This window comes from Rhinopithecus bieti, unplaced genomic scaffold, assembly GCF_001698545.2.
Source record: "Rhinopithecus bieti isolate Rb0 unplaced genomic scaffold, ASM169854v2 scaffold_72455, whole genome shotgun sequence".
Lineage (NCBI taxonomy): Eukaryota > Metazoa > Chordata > Mammalia > Primates > Cercopithecidae > Rhinopithecus > Rhinopithecus bieti.
Window position 1 is genome coordinate 1 of NW_016826741.1, and position 16859 is coordinate 16859.

Here is a 16859-nt window from a genome sequence, read left to right on the forward strand (position 1 = left end):
AGATCACACCACTGCACTCCAGCCTAGGTGACAGAGCAAGACTCTGTCTCACACACCCAAAAAAATTATTTCTTTTCACTTGCTCTGAGTTTATTTTGCTTTACTTTTTTCTAGGTTTTTGAGGTAAGAACTTAAATTGTTGATTTGAGACTTTTTTCTTTTTTAATGTAAGCTTTAAGTTTTGTAAAATTTCCTCTCAGTATCACTTCAGCTGTTTCTCACAAGTGTTGATAGGTTAAATTTGTATTTTCATTTAGTTCAGTGTTTTTACGTTTTCATTGAGACTTCCTCTTTGACCCTTGGATTACTTAGAAATATGTTGTTTAATTTCAAAGTGTTTGGAGAATTTCATGTTATCGTTCTGTTACTGATTTTTAGTTTGATTCTACTGTGATTCGAGAATGTACTCTATATGATTTCAGTTCTTCTAAATTTGTTTAGATGTGTCTTGTGGCACATGCATTTTGTGGGCACCTGAAAAAAATAGTATTCTGCTGTTGTTTGGTGGAGTGTTTTATGATGTCAACTAGAACCTGTTTATTGATGGTGGTGTTGTACTCTTCTGTATTCTTTCTGATATTCTCTCTAGTTCCATCAAATGTTGAGAGAGGGATGTTGATGTCAGCAGTTCTAATTGTGGATTTGTCTATTCTTTGAGTTTTATCAGTTTTTGGTTCATGTATTTTGAATCTATGTTGTTTATTGTAGACACATTTAGGATTGCTATGTCTTCAAGGTGGATTGATCTTTGTTTCATTATGTAATGTGCCTTTCTATATTTGGGGTTTTCTGTGCTCTAAAATCTACTTCATCTGATATTAATATAGCACCCCCACTATATTTTAATCAATGTTTACATGATGAATCTTTTCCCATTTTTTTCTTTTATCCTACTTATATCTCTATATTTGAAGTGAGTTTCTTGTAGACAGCATGTAGATGGATCATGAATTTACCCTGCCAATCTTTGTATTTTAATTGGTTTATTTAGACCATTTATCCTCAATGTAATTATTGATACATTAGGACTTAAGTGTACCTTTTACTTTTGTTTTCTTTGTCCTCTGTTTTATTTGTTTTATTTTCTTGATCTCATATGGGTTACCTGAACATTAATTTTTTTTAGGATTTCATTTATAATGTTTTGGTGTGTATCTCTTTTTATAGATATTTTATTGCTTGCTCTAGGTATTACATACATGTAACCTAGCACAGTCTACTGGGTCAACATTTTACCAGTTTCTGTGAAGTATAGAAACCATACCTCCCTTTATATTCCCTTTCCCTCCCTATTTATAATATGATTGTCTTTAATGTTTTCTCTGCATGCGTTTAGAACCACCTCAGACAGTGTTATAATTTTTATGACAATAAAAATTTTGAAAACTCAAGAGGAGTAGGAAAGCCTCTTGTATTTACCTGTATTATTTTATCTGTAGCCTTCCATTTCTATTTCTTTCTTCCCACAGGTCCTTGGTTCTGTTGGGGGTTTTTTGTTTGTTTGTTTTTTGAAGCGGAGTTTTGCTCTTATTGCCTGGGTTGGAGTGCAGTGGTGCGATCTTGACTCACCGCAACCTCCATCTCCCGGGTTCAAGCGATTCTCCTGCCTCGGCCTCCCGAGTAGCTGGGATTACAGCCATGCACCACCACACGCAGCTAATTTTGTATTTTTAGTAGAGATGGGGTTTCTCCATGTTGGTCAGGCTGGTCTCAAACTCCCAACCTCAGGTGATCCGCCCATCTCGGCCTCCCAAAGTGCTGGGTTTACAGGTGTGAGCCACCATGCCCAACCAGGTTTGTTTTTTTTTTAAGTTTATTTTCCCTTTATTATTTATAATGGGTAATTTTAATTATTTTTATCTTCAAGTTTATTGATTCTTTTCTCTTCCTTCTCCATTCTGCTGTTGAACCTATTCTTTTATTTTCACTATTTTTTTAGTTCTGAAACTTCCATTTTTAAGAAATAATTATTCTGTTTATTTGCTGAGACGTTTTTTTTTTTCATTTGTCTCAAGTGCATCGAGATGCTTATTAAAGCATTTTTAAATGGCTGCTTCAGAATTTTGCCAGATAACTCTAACCTTTATGTCATTTCAACATTGACATCTGTTAATTATCTTTATTCATTCAAGTTGAGATTTTTCATGGTTCCTATTATAACAAGTGATTTTTGATGGAAACGTGGACATTTGGAGTACTATGTTTTGGGACTCTGGATCTTATTTAAACCTCTTTTAGGTAGCTTCATCTGACACTGCTCTGGTAGGAGAAAGTGAGGAGTGGAGTGGGGTTGTTACTGCCAGGTGGAGAGGGAAGTCCAGATTCCTCAGCTGACACTTGAGAGAGGGAGAGACTCCTTGTTCCTGCTGGGCAGGGGTATGAGTTCCAGCTCCCTGCCAAGCCTCTGCTGACACCACCCTGGCTGGGAAGGCCAGGGAAGCCTTGTTGCTGTTTCTCACATGCCTTCTGCTGAGGGGTAGGAGGAGTAGGTGGGAAGGGTGGCCTCAGCACCACTGAGCAGTGGTAAAAATCCTGATTCTCTGCCACACTTCCTCTGGCACCACCCCAGAGGGATAGGGAGTGGTGCTTAGTTACTACTGTCAGGAGAAGTTGAAGTCCAGGCCCCCAGGTAGTCTCTCCACTGTCAAAATGAGGGGAGTACTCATTGCAGGCCTGTCGGGGATGAAAGTACTCCAGACACGGTGACTCACACCTGTAATCCCAGCACTTTGGGAGGCCAAGGTAGGCAAATCACCTGAGGTCAGGAGTTTGAGACCAGCCTGGTCACCATGATGAAACTCCATCTGTACAAAAATGTAAGAATTAGCTGGACATGATAGTGGGCACCTGTAGTCCCAGCTACTTGGGAGGCTGAGGTGGGAGAATCGCTTGAATTCGGGAGGCCGAGATTGCAGTGAGCTGAGATCATGCCCCCAGCTGGGCGACAGAGCAAGACTCCATCTCAAAAAAAAAAAAAGAAAAGAAGGTCAGCTCCTTGGCCCCACCTTCTCTCATACCTCAGCTGGGATATTGGGGTCTCTCATTACAGCCCAATGAGGGGGGAAGTCCAGGTCCTCACGTGGCCTGTGCTGGCATGCATGGGGACAAGTCATAGGTTTTCCCTGATGTTTGCCTACAGTAGAGCAGTTACCATCTAAGAGTTTTCTGCCTTTCTAGGCTGCCCATTCCTTGGTCCTTGGTTAAAGAGAGCAGGCTTTGGTAGAGCTTTTTGTCAACACCTGTTGCTGCTTCTGGGTTGTTGGCTCCTTCAACTCAAAACCTGAGATATGCGAGGCAAAAAGAAAACCCAGGGCTGGGCACAGTGGCTCACACCTGTAATCCTAGCACTTTGGGAGGCCAGGGCGGGTGGATCACTTGAAGTCAGAAGTTTGAGACCACCCTGGCCAACATGGCAAACCCTTCTCTCTACTAAAAAAATTTAAAAATTAACTAGGCTTGGTGGTTCATGCCTGTTATTCCAGCTACTCAGGAGGCTGAGGCACGAGAATCGTTTGAATGGAAGGCAGAGGTTTCAATGAACTGAGACTACACCACTGCACTCCAGCCTGAATAACAGTGAGACCATGTTTTTAAAAAAAAAAAAAAGAAAGAAAGAAAGAAAGGAAAGAAGGAAAGAAAAGAAAGAAAACCCAGGAACTTGCCACTGCCTCATTCCTAAAGTCTCTAGGTTTTAGCCTGTCTGCCTCTTCTCTCCACCTCTCGGTGTCTTCTTATGTTTACTTTACATATAGTGTCAGGCATTTTAGTTGTACTTAATGAGAGGAATAGGGAAAAGTGTGATACTCTATCCTCCCAGAATCAGAAGTCCCAAATTTCTCTTAATACTAAGCAGCACCATGTTTTAAGGAATAGGCATTAAAGTGTTTTCTCTTGCCCAAGGACTGAGAAGAACCAGGAGAATTTTGTCTGCTCTATTTCCTGACTCCTTTTCATTAATACTTAAATGTGAGGTATTCAGCAGCTATAGTCAGTTTGATAGCAAAGGTAGATGCTCCTTTGACATTTAATGATATGTTCTTTGAAAGATTAGAGCTGTCAAAATGTCAGAAGGTTTTATTTGTACATTTTATTTCATTGTTTGGGCACTTTTTTGAGGCTGTTGACAGTTTTTGTTCATCCTCTGTATTTCCCCCTGAGGGGTCTTGAGGCTATACTGGGAGGGCACAAGGAAGTTCAAGCCCACGGACTTAGCCTTCTTCCATCCCTTCCTGACACAGGGCTTTCATTAGAACAGTGAAGTCAGACTACTGGCGGCCTTGCTGGAGCATGAAGGACAGCTGTGCCTCTGTGGGCGGGCTTGGCTCTGGCTGTCCATAGCAGGCGAGTCATTGCTCTTTGCATTCCTGATTTAGCAAGAACATGAGGGGACCCCAATATTGCAAAGAAACTGTTGCATGTCTTTCTCTTTTCCAGGCAAAAACTGATTATTCCAAATGGAAGTTGCCCTGTTATTCTGAATACTTACTTTTGTGAGAAAGTTGTTGCCAAAGAAGATTCAAAAAAAACTTGTGACGTGTACTATCCGGACATACCCCTTCCAAGAAGAAGCATCTCTTTGGCCCAGATGTTTGTAATTAAGGGTCTAACAAATAATTCACCTGAAATCCAGGTAAACTCCTATTGACTTAAAGGTTTTATGCTTGTAATATGTTAGTGACTGGATTTGGAAGGGCTTCAGTGTAAGTGAAGATGTTTACCTTTTGTCTCCCTCCAAAAATCCCACCACAAGTATGTATGCTGCAGGAACTTATTGTTATGCCTGAATATATTATAGTTCAGTTCAGCATTTAGTGGTGCTCTTTTTACGGTATTTTGTCTTTCTAATTATGTATCTTTAATCTTTATTCTAATTTCTTAAAATAGAGTCATGCATCACTTAACGGGCATATGTTCTGAGAAATTTGTCATTAGGTGATTTTGTCATTGTGTGACCATCATAGAGTGCACTTACACACACCTAGATGTTCCAGCCTACTACACACCTAGGGTATATGGTATGGCTGATTGCTCCCAGGCCACAAACCTGCACAGCATGTTACTTTACTGAACACTGTAGGCAATTGTAACACAATGGTAAGTACTTGTGTATGTAAACATATCTAAACATAGAAAAAGGATAGTAAAAGTACAGTCCAAAAGATAAAAAATGGTGCATCTGTATAGGGCGTTTACCATAAATGGAGACTATAGAACTGGAGGTTGCTCTGGGTGTCAGTGAGTGAATGGGGAGTGAATGTGAAGGCCTCAGACACTACTGTAGACTTCATAACACTGAACACTTGCACTACACTAAATTAATTTTTTTCTTCAGTAATAAATAATTTAACCTTAATTTACTGTAACTTTCTAACTTTATAAACTTTAAATTTTTCATTAACTTTTTTACTCTTTATAGCAGCACTTAGCTTACAACACAAATACAAATAGCTATGCAAAAATATTTTTTCTTTATATCCTTTTTTGTTTTTATTTTTTATTTTTTTTTTACTTTTAAAACTTCTTTGTTGTAAACTAAAATACAAACATACACAGTAGCCTAGGTCTTCACAGGGTCAGGACCATCAATATCACCATCTTCCACCTCCACATCTTGTCCCACTGGAATGTGTTGAGGGACGGTAACGTGCATGAAGCTATCATCTCCTTGGATAACAATGCCTTCTTCTAGATACCTTCTGAAGGACCTGCCTGAGGATGTTTTACACATAACTTGTTTTTTAACATGTGGAATACTCTAAAATAACAATTAAAAGTATAGTACAGTAAATACATAAGCCAGTAACATTGTTTATTATTATCAAATATCAGGTACTGTACATAACAGGATGTGCTAGACGTTTATGCAACTGGCAACACACTACTTTTGTTTACACTAGCATCACCACAAACGTGCATACATCACTAGGCAACAGGAATTTTTCATCTCCATCATAGTTTTATGAGACCACGGTCAAACATGCTGTCCATTGTTGACAGAAACATCATTATACTGTGCATGCTAGTATTTGACAATGTTCATTTTCTCTATTCTTGTAATGTCTAAGAATTTTTTAAAACCCTCCTTTATTTATTTAAAAAATCATATTTTTCTTTTCCACAATATCTATTATCCCTTGGGATAAAAAGAACTGCATAAGCTTGAGATTATATGCTGGAGTTGTTTTTTGGAATTTTACTGGTCCTAAGCCATGATCATTTGCCAAGATGAATTTAGGGAACTACTAAAATTCACTTGCTATGGGCATGAATGGCCCCTGGGACCACCCTAAGCACTGAATGTTCGTGTGGCTCCCAGTGCACTGGCCTCAAGGTCTCTGGGTTATATAAGTTGTCGCTAAGCAGAATGCTTCCTGAGACTGACAGATCAAGGGAGGAGGAATACGAAAGAAAAGTAGACAAACTTTCAGCCTGTTTTGTACCAGCTAGTCAAGCAAAATCTTTCTTTGACTATCAAAAGAAGTATCTGGAGAGGATTATGCAAAAAGGAAGACTCTCTAATCAATTTAATTATAACAGATAAAAAATATGGCCCAAAGCACATTACTTTTTTAACATATAGTTTTAAACAGCTATGTAATATTAATCCCATGAGATACATTTTTGGCCTATAACAGTGATAATGAAACTACTTGTAGCATAATAGTTAAACGTGTGAACTTTGGAACCAGATGACCTGGTTCAAATCCTAACTCAGCCACTTCCTGCTGGGTCATCTCGGGCAAGATCCATGGTCTCTGTGTCTCAGTTTTCTTATCTGTAAAATGGAGGTATGATATTATGTATCTTCTTGGGTGGTTGTGTGAGGATAAGCATGTTTAATATGTAAATTTAAAAGCCTGGAATATAGGAAGCACTCTGGAAGTGGTGGTGTTTTATTATGACAGGTGATATTATGTAAGGGGTTGTTGGGAGAATATGTGAGTATGTAAAATGCTTAGCCTCGGAGATTGCACATACAAGAACTTAATAAAATGAAGGATTTGTAGTATCCCTAGTCATTCTTTTATCTTCATTTCTAGTTTGTTCTGTTGGAATTCTTACCTCAAAAGAGAAAAATTTCTTGAATTATCATGAATTTTATTAGCAGAACTTTCTGTGTGTTTTCAAACACCTGCCTGGTATAGTAGACATCCTGCTGTGCTCCTTGTTCTTTCCCTGGCCTTCAGCCTGCAATCTTAGCCACCTGGCAGGCCCAGAGCCCCACACCACAAGTTCCTTTGTTTTCATCTTCATCATCACTTCAGTGTAGTGCAGATCCACTGGGGGGCTGCTTAAGGATGTCATTGTTTGGTGTGCAGCATGTTGCTTGTTGTTAGCCAAACCTGAAACTTGGTGAGTCTTGAAACTGTTCCCTTTATGTGTCTCGGCCAGGTTGTGTGTAGTGGTGTAGCCACCACAGGGACAGCCTCGACCCACAGGCACAAAGAAGCAAAACAGCACATCCCAACCGGCACTCCCCTGAGGGATTCTCTCCTGGACGTGGTGGAAAGCCAGGGAGCTGCCTCTTGGCCAGGAGCTGGGGTCCGAGTGGTAGTGCAAAGAGTGTATTCTCTTCCCAGCAGAGACAGCACCAGGGGTCAGCAGCGGGCCAGCTCAGGACACACAGACCCAGCTGGAACTCGGTGAGTGCCAAGATGCTGGTGTGGGGCAGGGGTGAAGAGTCACTTAGACAGAGTGCTCTAGAAAGTGGAGGCTCTTCCCAGAGCACGTTCTTAGCTGCATTCACCATATACGTGGGCTGTTTTTGTTTTTCCTTGCATCAAAATTTGGGATACATGGTATGATAAAGGATTTTATCTATCTATTTAATTTTAAAGTCCTATTAAAAATTAAATTTACTGCATTTTCTTTTACCTTTAATGGTTTATGTTCTTGAAAGTCGTACAAATGCAAGAAATATTGGTTTTGTTCTGGGAAAGCCAAGACATGTGGTTGTCATACCTCAAAAGACCATTGCAACATCCAGTTTTATATGTCTTGAAAACCTGAGTAAATAATGGCAATTGGTAAACCTGTGGCTTTCAGAGAGTGCTGTATCAAACCATCTGTATCAGAACTGCCTAATAGAACTTTCTGTAGTGAGGTAAATGTTGTCTGTCTGCATCATCCAATGCAGTGAAGTGCAGACAAATGTAGTAGAAGTGATGTTGTCTCTACTCAGATTTAGGCCCTTCCTGGTGTTGGTTCTTACAGATAGCTGTAGACGCATGACTGACAGAGAGGTTTGTTTGTTTACATCAGAGCCTCAGCATTGTCTTTTTTCTTTTTGCAACGTCCACCTCTGGAGTTCAAGAGATTCTTTTGCCCAAGTAGCTGGGATTACAGGCATGCACCACCATGCCTGGCTAATTTTTGTATTTTTAGTAGAGACAAGGTTTTGCTACGTTGGCCAGGCTGGTCTCAAACTCCTGGCCTCAAGTGATCCACCCGCCTCAGCCTCCCAAAGTGCTGATATTAGTGGCGTGAATCACCACGCCGAGCCTGGCATAGCCTTTTGAAGTTATCTCTGGCAATGATAATTGCCCTCAAAGAAGTAAGATGCATTTCCAACAGAATAGAAATTAAAAGTATAGATGCTACTTCATCAGTTTTGTTTAACTATTAATAAGAAAATACATACTGAAGAAACAGTAATTAACAATCATCCTGGCTGGGCATGGTTGCTAACACGTATAATCCCAGCACTTTGGGAAGAGCCCTAGGCAGGCGGGTCACTTGAGCCCAGGAGTTTGAGACCACCCTGGGCAAAGCAAGATGGCAAGACCACATCTCTAATATAAAGACAGAGCAATCATCTGTCATTACACTGCCTTCTGATGCCAGAGAGAGAAACAGGATACCTACGCTCCTATGTGAATTATGAATCATCTTCAAGTGGAGGCACTTTATTTGAAAATGCTATGAATTTCAGAAAGTCACCTTGAGGTCTAGAATTGGAGAATGTTTCTTTTGGAATTACAGGAAAAAAAAAAAGATTCTTTTTTTGGAATATGTATGTTTGTGAAATCCATGAAATCAGTTTTAAGGTCTTTATCATGGCTTGTAGATATAGACCAGTCTTGCACCCTTTGCCCTAAATCTGTGGTAAATTTATATAGAATTTTCTAAGACAGCTACACATCAGACATAGGTTTTTGTTTTGTGTTTTGGTTTTGCTTGGCCTTTTTAATGACACATCCAGTGTTAGGTTTTGAAGAAGGGAATACTAGTTACCTTGGCAATGAGGAACTTGGTAGAGCTTCCTCATTTCAGCACACAGACCACACACTCCAAGGGGACGAGGAAACAGAGACAGTGGGGAACTGAATCACCCTGACGAGAAGGAACAATGAAACTGACAGTGCGGTTGCTTCCTCTGACTAATCACAGCCAATGCACGTTATGAAGGCTGTTCCTCTAGGTCCTCCAGTGGTAGTTGTTTTACTTGTTTAGCAAAGAGAGAAAAACTAGAAGCTAAAATCTGGTGAAATGCTACCAATGTGAGTGGCATTGTGAATGCTTTGGAGTTGTACTTTGGAATACATGTGGTGACATATCCAATGAGAATATGCTGGTGGTAGATTGAAAGAAGGCCAGGCATGAACTTCAAAAACAAGAAAACAATATCCAGTTATTCAGAGTTAATGAATATGCATTCTGTGTGATGCATTTTCTGTAGCACATCGGAGATTGTACAATATTGAAGCTAAGTGATATTATTCCCACTTTGCAGATGAGGAAACGGAGCCTCAAGGAGGATCTCACTGCTGACACAGGTAGACACAAAGAAAAATGCAATGGGATATAGAATCCCAGATGACATGGTTGTAGAGTGTTAGAGTTTAAAGGAAAAGGGAGAGGCCAGGCGCAGTGGCTCATGCCTATAATCCCAGCACTTTGGGAGGCCGAGGCGGGCGGATCTCGAGGTCGGGAGATCTAGACCACCCTGGCCAACATGGTGAAACCCTGTCTCTACTAAAAATACAAAAATTAGCCGGCCATGGTGGTGCGCACCTGTAGTCCCAGCTACTCTGGAGACTGAGGCAGGAGAATCGCTTGAACCCAGGAGGCAGAGGTTGCAGTGAGCCGAGACCGTGCCACTGCATTCCAGCCTGGGGACAGAGCAAGACCCTGTCTCGAAAAGAAAAGGGAGAAAATTGAGTTAGAACCAAGCCGTGTTTAGATTAAGGCTGACCCAGGGTCAAGTTGTCCAGGGCAGCAGAAGTGCAAGTGCCTTGCCCTGGGGAGACTTGGTTGGACTGTGTACAAAGATGAACTTCTGAACTAAGGGCCATAGCGTTGGCCTTGAGTTTGAGGACAGGGCTGCTGAGATGTCTTTGGGTACAAGAAGATCTGATCATTAATATTTTCTAGATTATTTTGCTGTGATAATGATCAGGCTCTCTAGTTTATGTATCAAATTAATATAGAAGTAAAATTGTACTTTATTCACTACTAATTGTTTGCTAATATATTTAGAAAGAAAAACTTAGAGAATGTATCTGCCTTCGAGATACAGCAGTATGCATTCTAAGGCAGTTTTTTATACATGTACATGTATACATTTTTATAAATTTTTTATACATGTACAAACATTATTAGAAGATGCAGATGTGTAGCCTGGAAGATTTTCTGCCTGTGATTCCTGCTTTCAGCTTCCTGATCAGAGATGACATATAGAACACTCTGTGGGTCCCACAGGATGGACAAACTTGGGCTTAGCTAGTATAGACTCATCAGCACAGCACACACAGAAGAAGGAAAATTGCATAAGCAGTGATCCCTTCCAACTAAAGGTAGCTCTAAGTCTGGTCTCCTTGTTTTTCAGAATGGCTTTTCTTGAACTCTTGTCATTATCTGCTCTACCCCAGAGATCTTTCAAGCTATTAGTGAACTTAAAGACAACCTTGATTACTGTGTGTTTTCTGTGAAGTCCAGAAATTACTGTGTGAGAAGAAATTAAACCTGGGTGAAAAGAAACGAAGGTATCTTATGGCAGATTTGTTTGCCACAATAGTTGCCCCTTCCCAGCCCAGGTCAGGTGGTTGCTGATAAAACCCTGCAATTAATTTCTGTCTAAGTTTACTTTGCACCTTGATCATAGGTGTCAATCTCAGTCTGTTCCCAGTTCTCAGGCAGTGTCACTTTTCTGATACCAGTAACAGCTTATCTTCTGAAAGCTGACAGCTCAATTAGTGCCAACCTTGAAATTAAAAGAAAATTTTTTGAAGCAGCTAGTCCTGTTCAGGGTCAGATAGATTTTCTCAAAAGGTTCATGTCCTCTGCACTGTGAAACATTATCAGAAATAGACTTTACATTTCAGAAATATAATATGTTAGAGTCCCCTGTCCATTGTTCTTCTGGATGACTTCCTTTAACTTGAGCTGTTAATGAAAACATTTCTGTGAGGTTTCTCAAGGTGTTGTAGGTCAGAGTAACCAACACAAACTTAAGTTTTATAAATCACTAAAATCAAAGGTAACAAAAAACTGATGCAGAAGGCACTCCCTAACCACAGAATAGGCAGTCTATTCAAAGCCCAAACACACCTTTTTTATAGATCCACTACATGTTGAATGATCGTTAGATAAATGCATGACTAATAAAGCCATAGGCTTTTTTTTTTTTTTAAGAGAAAGGGAGCACTGGTCATCGAGGTAATTTATAACGAAAACCAAGGCAAAGAGAGAAAGTGGTGATTCCTTAGTGATTCTCTGTGTCCTGGTGGTGCAGGTACAGACCATATTACCTCACTCCAAGCCCATGGTGATTGTCAGCAGACATCACCTTTCTTTCTCCCTTTCTAAAACATTCTCTTCCTTTCTTCTTGAGACACTTAACCTAGGGACCAGTAATTTTTATTTGTTTGTTTTTTAAACATGGTCTTGCTCTGTTGCCTAGGCTGGAGTGCAGTGGAGCAATCATGGCTTATTGCAGCCTTAACCTCCTGAGCTCAAGCAGTCCTTCCACCTCAGCCCCCAAGTATTGGACCCACAGGCACGTGCCACCACACCCAGCTAATTTTTTTTTTTTTTTTTTTTTTTGTAGAGACAGGGTCTCACTCTGTTGCCCAGGCTGATCCCAAACTTGTAACCTCAAGCAATCCTCCTGCCTTGGCTTTCCAAAGTACTAGGACTACAGGTGTGAGCCACCATACCTGACCAAGTAATGTAATCTTTATCCTTTAGAGATGCAAATTCTTTCTTGCCCTTCATTGCAGAAATATTTTAAAGTGGAGAGTTAGTCCTTTGCAAGAGGACAGAACTTGCTAAATAGTTGTGTCTTCAGACAAAAAGCCGGAGAAATTCACTGAGCTGAACTCAGAAAAAAAGCACATTTTCCTTTTTCCATACCTTGATGTTTTACTCCTGTTTTTGGTCTTTTGGCCTTTTCTTTATTTTCATGTTGTGTATTTATTCCTTCTTTTCACTAAGGAAAAAAAAAATCCACCATGCCCTGGACCAGGTCCTGGGCCTGCAGTGGTTGACAAAACCAGACATTGTCTCTGTGTTCCTAGAGCTTAGTCCTAGTGGGAGATCCCACACAAAATAATTTACAACAAATGCATTTATGATTACAAGTTGCAATAAGTGCCCTGGTGAGAAAAAAATAGGGCACAAAGGAGAACATACATAATTTAGTTTAGAGGGTTCAAAGATGGTGTTCTAAGGCAGTACTATTTAAGTTTAGGTGTTAGGTAAAGAGAAGATGAAAGAGAATTGCTCACAGAAGAGAGAATACCTTTGAAAAGCTCTTGGACAGGAGGGAGATGCCAGCATGACCATGCTGCACGGGCCAGCAAGAGATCCCAGGCAGGAAACTGGCCACAGCCTAGTGGACCATGTGCAGGAGCTGCAGTGTCTGCTGTGGCTGCCTACTGACCAAGAATGAGGTTGACCCGCTTGAAAGTCAGCTTTAGCTGTCAGGGGTTTAGTAGGATGGGCACATGGGCCAGGGCCCAGTGAAAGCAGAGAGACCCAGGAAGCAGCTACTGCCATAGTCCAGGTCAGAGAGGACTGGTGGGTTCCTGAGTCTCCTGTGGCTTTGCCAGAGCTAGAGAAAAGGTCCGTGTTCTAGATGTGTGTGATGGCTTCATAATGGATTGGTTGGGGGAGGAGCAAAGTAGAAGGGAATGTTCAGAGAGCAAGCCTCAGTTTGAGTTATTTAGTTGAAGGATGTTCCCATTTGCTGAGATGAGAAAAACTACAGTGAAAGCAGGTCTGGAAGAAAGCTTGAGAATGCAGTCTGTGCCTACTAAGTTTGAGATTCCTATGAGACATCCAAGAAGAGATGTCCTGTGAGAAAGCTGGACATATATACCTTACACCCAGAAGGTTTTAGCTTGGACATAAATGTTTGGGGGCTCTCAGCTTGTGTCTGGTCACTATGTATCTTTGTATGTTCATTCATTTTGTTTGCGGATGTTAGCAGGTTATGTTTGTTTATGGTTCCAAGCTCCAAAGGCACTAATGGCTGTGAGTGCAAGGCAGCAGTGTCCTGTCACAGCTGAGTCTACAACCAGGGCTGTGGAGGAGGTCACTTTAGGGAAACATTAGAGACAAAGCAAAGAAGAAATGCAGGCATTCAGCTCCAAGATCCTCTTGCATTGGAAAGCAGGTAGAAGAGGAGCCCGCTGAAGAGATAGAGGAGGCTGGGCTGGTGAAGCAAGAGGAAACCAGAACTGGTGGCAAGCGCTCAGGATGGTGCTTCCGTGTGAGAGGGGACCCATAGTAATGCAAAGTCTAATAAAGTGGGCATTGAAAACCTGTGCCCCAGATTTGGGAGGAGTTACCGGGTCACTTCATGAGCAGGAGGTATAGGGAGCAGTGAGCGCAGAAGCTCACTTAGCAGAGTAGAGTGGGTGGGATGCCAGAGGAGGAACGGTCTTGGATAATAAATGTTTTCTTGATGCATAAGGGGATGACAATGTCCAAATTTACATAGAACAACAGAACTGCAGTGAGGGCATTCTGTCTCTTGTTTCCTAATGTGTGTGCAGGTACCATTTTTCTTTTAAAAATTCTTTGAGACTGGTGGTTTAATGGAAAGAACAAAAAGTCTGGAATCAGACTGGTGTGGGTTCACTGGTGACAGGACATTTAGCAGGGAGACTGGGGAAAATTGTGTTTCCTTGTCTGTGAAACTGGTATTATAATACTATAATGCAGACTGGTGGTGAGGACTGATTGGGATGATGTATGTGAAGTACTCAGCAGGATGCTTCCCATATGACAAGTACTCAGTAAAAAGCAGCTCACTCCCTCTTTAACAGCAAGCATAGATGCTTAAAAAAAAATAGTGGTAAAGAGCATTGCTACAATAATACAAATCTGAACTAAGCAAAGACAAGCTATTCCTTTACAAATCAGCACTCAGTGTTGGTACTGAGTCTGCCATCTGGCTGCTGAGGAAGCTTCCTTGAAGGTGATTTTTATTTCTATACTTTTGGCCACCACATTCCCCACCTCTACCCCTACCACTGCCATCAAATAGGAGTTGATGCCCATTTACTTTGGAAAAGAAGCATTTGTGTAAATTTGTATATGAAATATGACCACCACTGTCTAAATGATGGAGATATGGAAGTTCCTCTGTAATAAACATATTGCAGAAAACTGCCCTAATGCTGGGGCCAGTGTTGAATGGTGCTGATACTGTGGTTGGAAATTTTTTTACTTTGTCCAGAGCATTAAACAAATAAAGATCCCATCCGGGCATAGTGGCTCATGCCTGTAATCTCAGCACTTTGGGAGGCCGAGGTGGGCGGATCACGAGGTCAGGAGATCGAGACCATTCTGGCTAACACGATGAAACCCCATCTTTACTAAAAATACAACAACAAAAAAAAATAGCCAGGTGTGGTGGTGGGCACCTGTAGTCCCAGCTACTGGGGAGGCTGAGGCAGGAGAATGGTGTGAACCCAGGAGGTGGAGCTTGCAGTGAGCTGAGATCGCACCACTGCACTCCAGCCTGGGTGACAGAGTGAGACTCAATCTCAAAAAAACAAACAAAAAAAACAAATAAAGATCCCAAACTCCTGATGATGAGAATGGCCGAACGAGGCCATTAAGGCCGAACGAGGAACATGCACTAGTAGATCATGGATGTGATGATTAGGGACATTAGGCTTTGCATGTGTTTGGACAGTGGAGAAAGACTCTTGGATCAAGCTTACTAGACTCCTTTGGAAAAGCTGGTCAGCTGTGACACGTTGATTCCGCAGCTGTGTGCTCACCTGCTGTGTCCCGCTGGGTGAATACAGCTCTTCTCCCTGCTTGTGAACCTTACTTTTCTTCCCACTAAACAGTTGGGAGATATTCTTGACTCTGCCTCCTTTTCTCTGTATTGAGATAGGGTGGCATACATTCCTTCTCTGTAACAGTGGCATATCCCTGTCTACAGTTGAAGAGCCTGAAGGGAAGACAGCTCCCTCGTCAACAACACAGGGGACCATTTCACCTGCTTTTCTTTTATGTACCACCACATACTGCCAGAGTTGGTGGAATGACTGTTCATCCATCTGCTTAGCATCACATTTTCGTAAGGTGGTTGTTGTCACTCATACTTGCTTTATTTCTGAAGTCTCTTTGCTTCTTTCTGTTGTAGAAAAGTTGGAATTGTTCCTTTTCAATGATTTGAATTTTTTTATTGTAATGTGAAAGATTGTGAGTGCAGAGTATCATTTTTTTTTTGCATGTCCTTATAACTGATGCCATAGCCCATGCCTTAGGTTTGTTCTTACCTGTGCTCATTCAATTCATTTAAATCATCCCTTAATTATTAGTTCTGTGTCCATGAGTCTTAAATAAACCTTTTAATCTCAGCTGCCCATCTTTTCTTAACCTTTGCTTGTTTCCTCTCTAAAACAGTTATTGTCAGTCCTTACGATATCCAGGGCCATTTGACATTATTTCTTCTCAGCCCTGGCTCAATATTAAAGCCTTATGAGGAGCATGCACTGGTAGATCATGGATGTGATGATTAGGGGCCTTAGCCTTTGTGTGTGTTTGGACAGTGGAAAAAGATTCTTGCATCAAGCTTACTAAATTCCTTTTGAAAAGGTAGTCAACCATTTTGACTATCTGAAAAGGTGATCAGTTATTTTCAAAAGAAATCTAGTAAGCTTGATCCAAGAGTCTTTCTCCACTGTCCAAACATGCAAAAAGGCTAATTCTAGTAGTAGAATTAGTCTTACTACCGCTTATTCTACTAATTGACATCCAGACCCTTTATATTCTTTGCCATTCTTCCTGTCCACATGCCGACTTACTGTAAGAATAAAGATATATCGGAACCCATGGGATTACAGTCTAGTGTTTATGGTTCTATCATGTATACACAGAGAGATCTAGAAATTGGAACTTGACTCATGGGGACCCGAAGGAATCTATCTTATCTCTATCACATTTTTAAAGACTTTAGAGCTCAAGCGACACAGAAGACCAGTGATTTCTGCATTTTCAACTGAGGTACTGGGTTCATCTCACTAGGGAGTGCAGGACAATCGGTGCTGGTCAGCTGCTGCAGCCCGACCAGCGAGAGCTGAAGCAGGGCGAGGCATCACCTCACCTGGGAAGCGCAAGGGGAAGGGAATCCGTTTTCTAGCCAGGGGAACTGAGACACACAACACCTGGAAAATCGGGTAACTCCCACCCCAATACTGCGCTTTAAGCAAACGGGCACACCTGGAGATTATATCCCACACATGGCTGGAAGGGTCCCATGCCCACAGAGCCTCCCTCATTGCTAGCACAGCAGTCTGATCTAACCACAAGGCAGCAGTGAGGCTGGGGGAGGGGCGCCCGCCATTGCTGAGGCTTAAGTAGGTAAACAAAGCTGCTGGGAAGTTCGAACTGGG

General features: G+C 41.4%; 1 protein-coding gene across 2 annotated transcripts in view; it reads left to right on the forward strand.

Moving 5' to 3' along the window:
- Positions 1 to 4436: 4436 nt before the first annotated feature.
- The window catches only part of SPIDR (scaffold protein involved in DNA repair), a 144112-nt gene continuing 131689 nt past the window's right edge, over positions 4437 to 16859 (forward strand). Inside the window, exons 1-2 of one of the 2 annotated variants that reach the window (XM_017863551.1) lie at positions 4437 to 4630; positions 7393 to 7643. In XM_017863551.1, the coding sequence (XP_017719040.1) occupies positions 4586 to 4630; positions 7393 to 7643 (296 nt within the window). In that variant the 5' untranslated portion in view covers positions 4437 to 4585. Of the gene's footprint in view, positions 4631 to 7392; positions 7644 to 9757; positions 9777 to 16859 lie in introns of those variants that run through there. The other variant, XM_017863553.1, reaches the window with a different exon arrangement.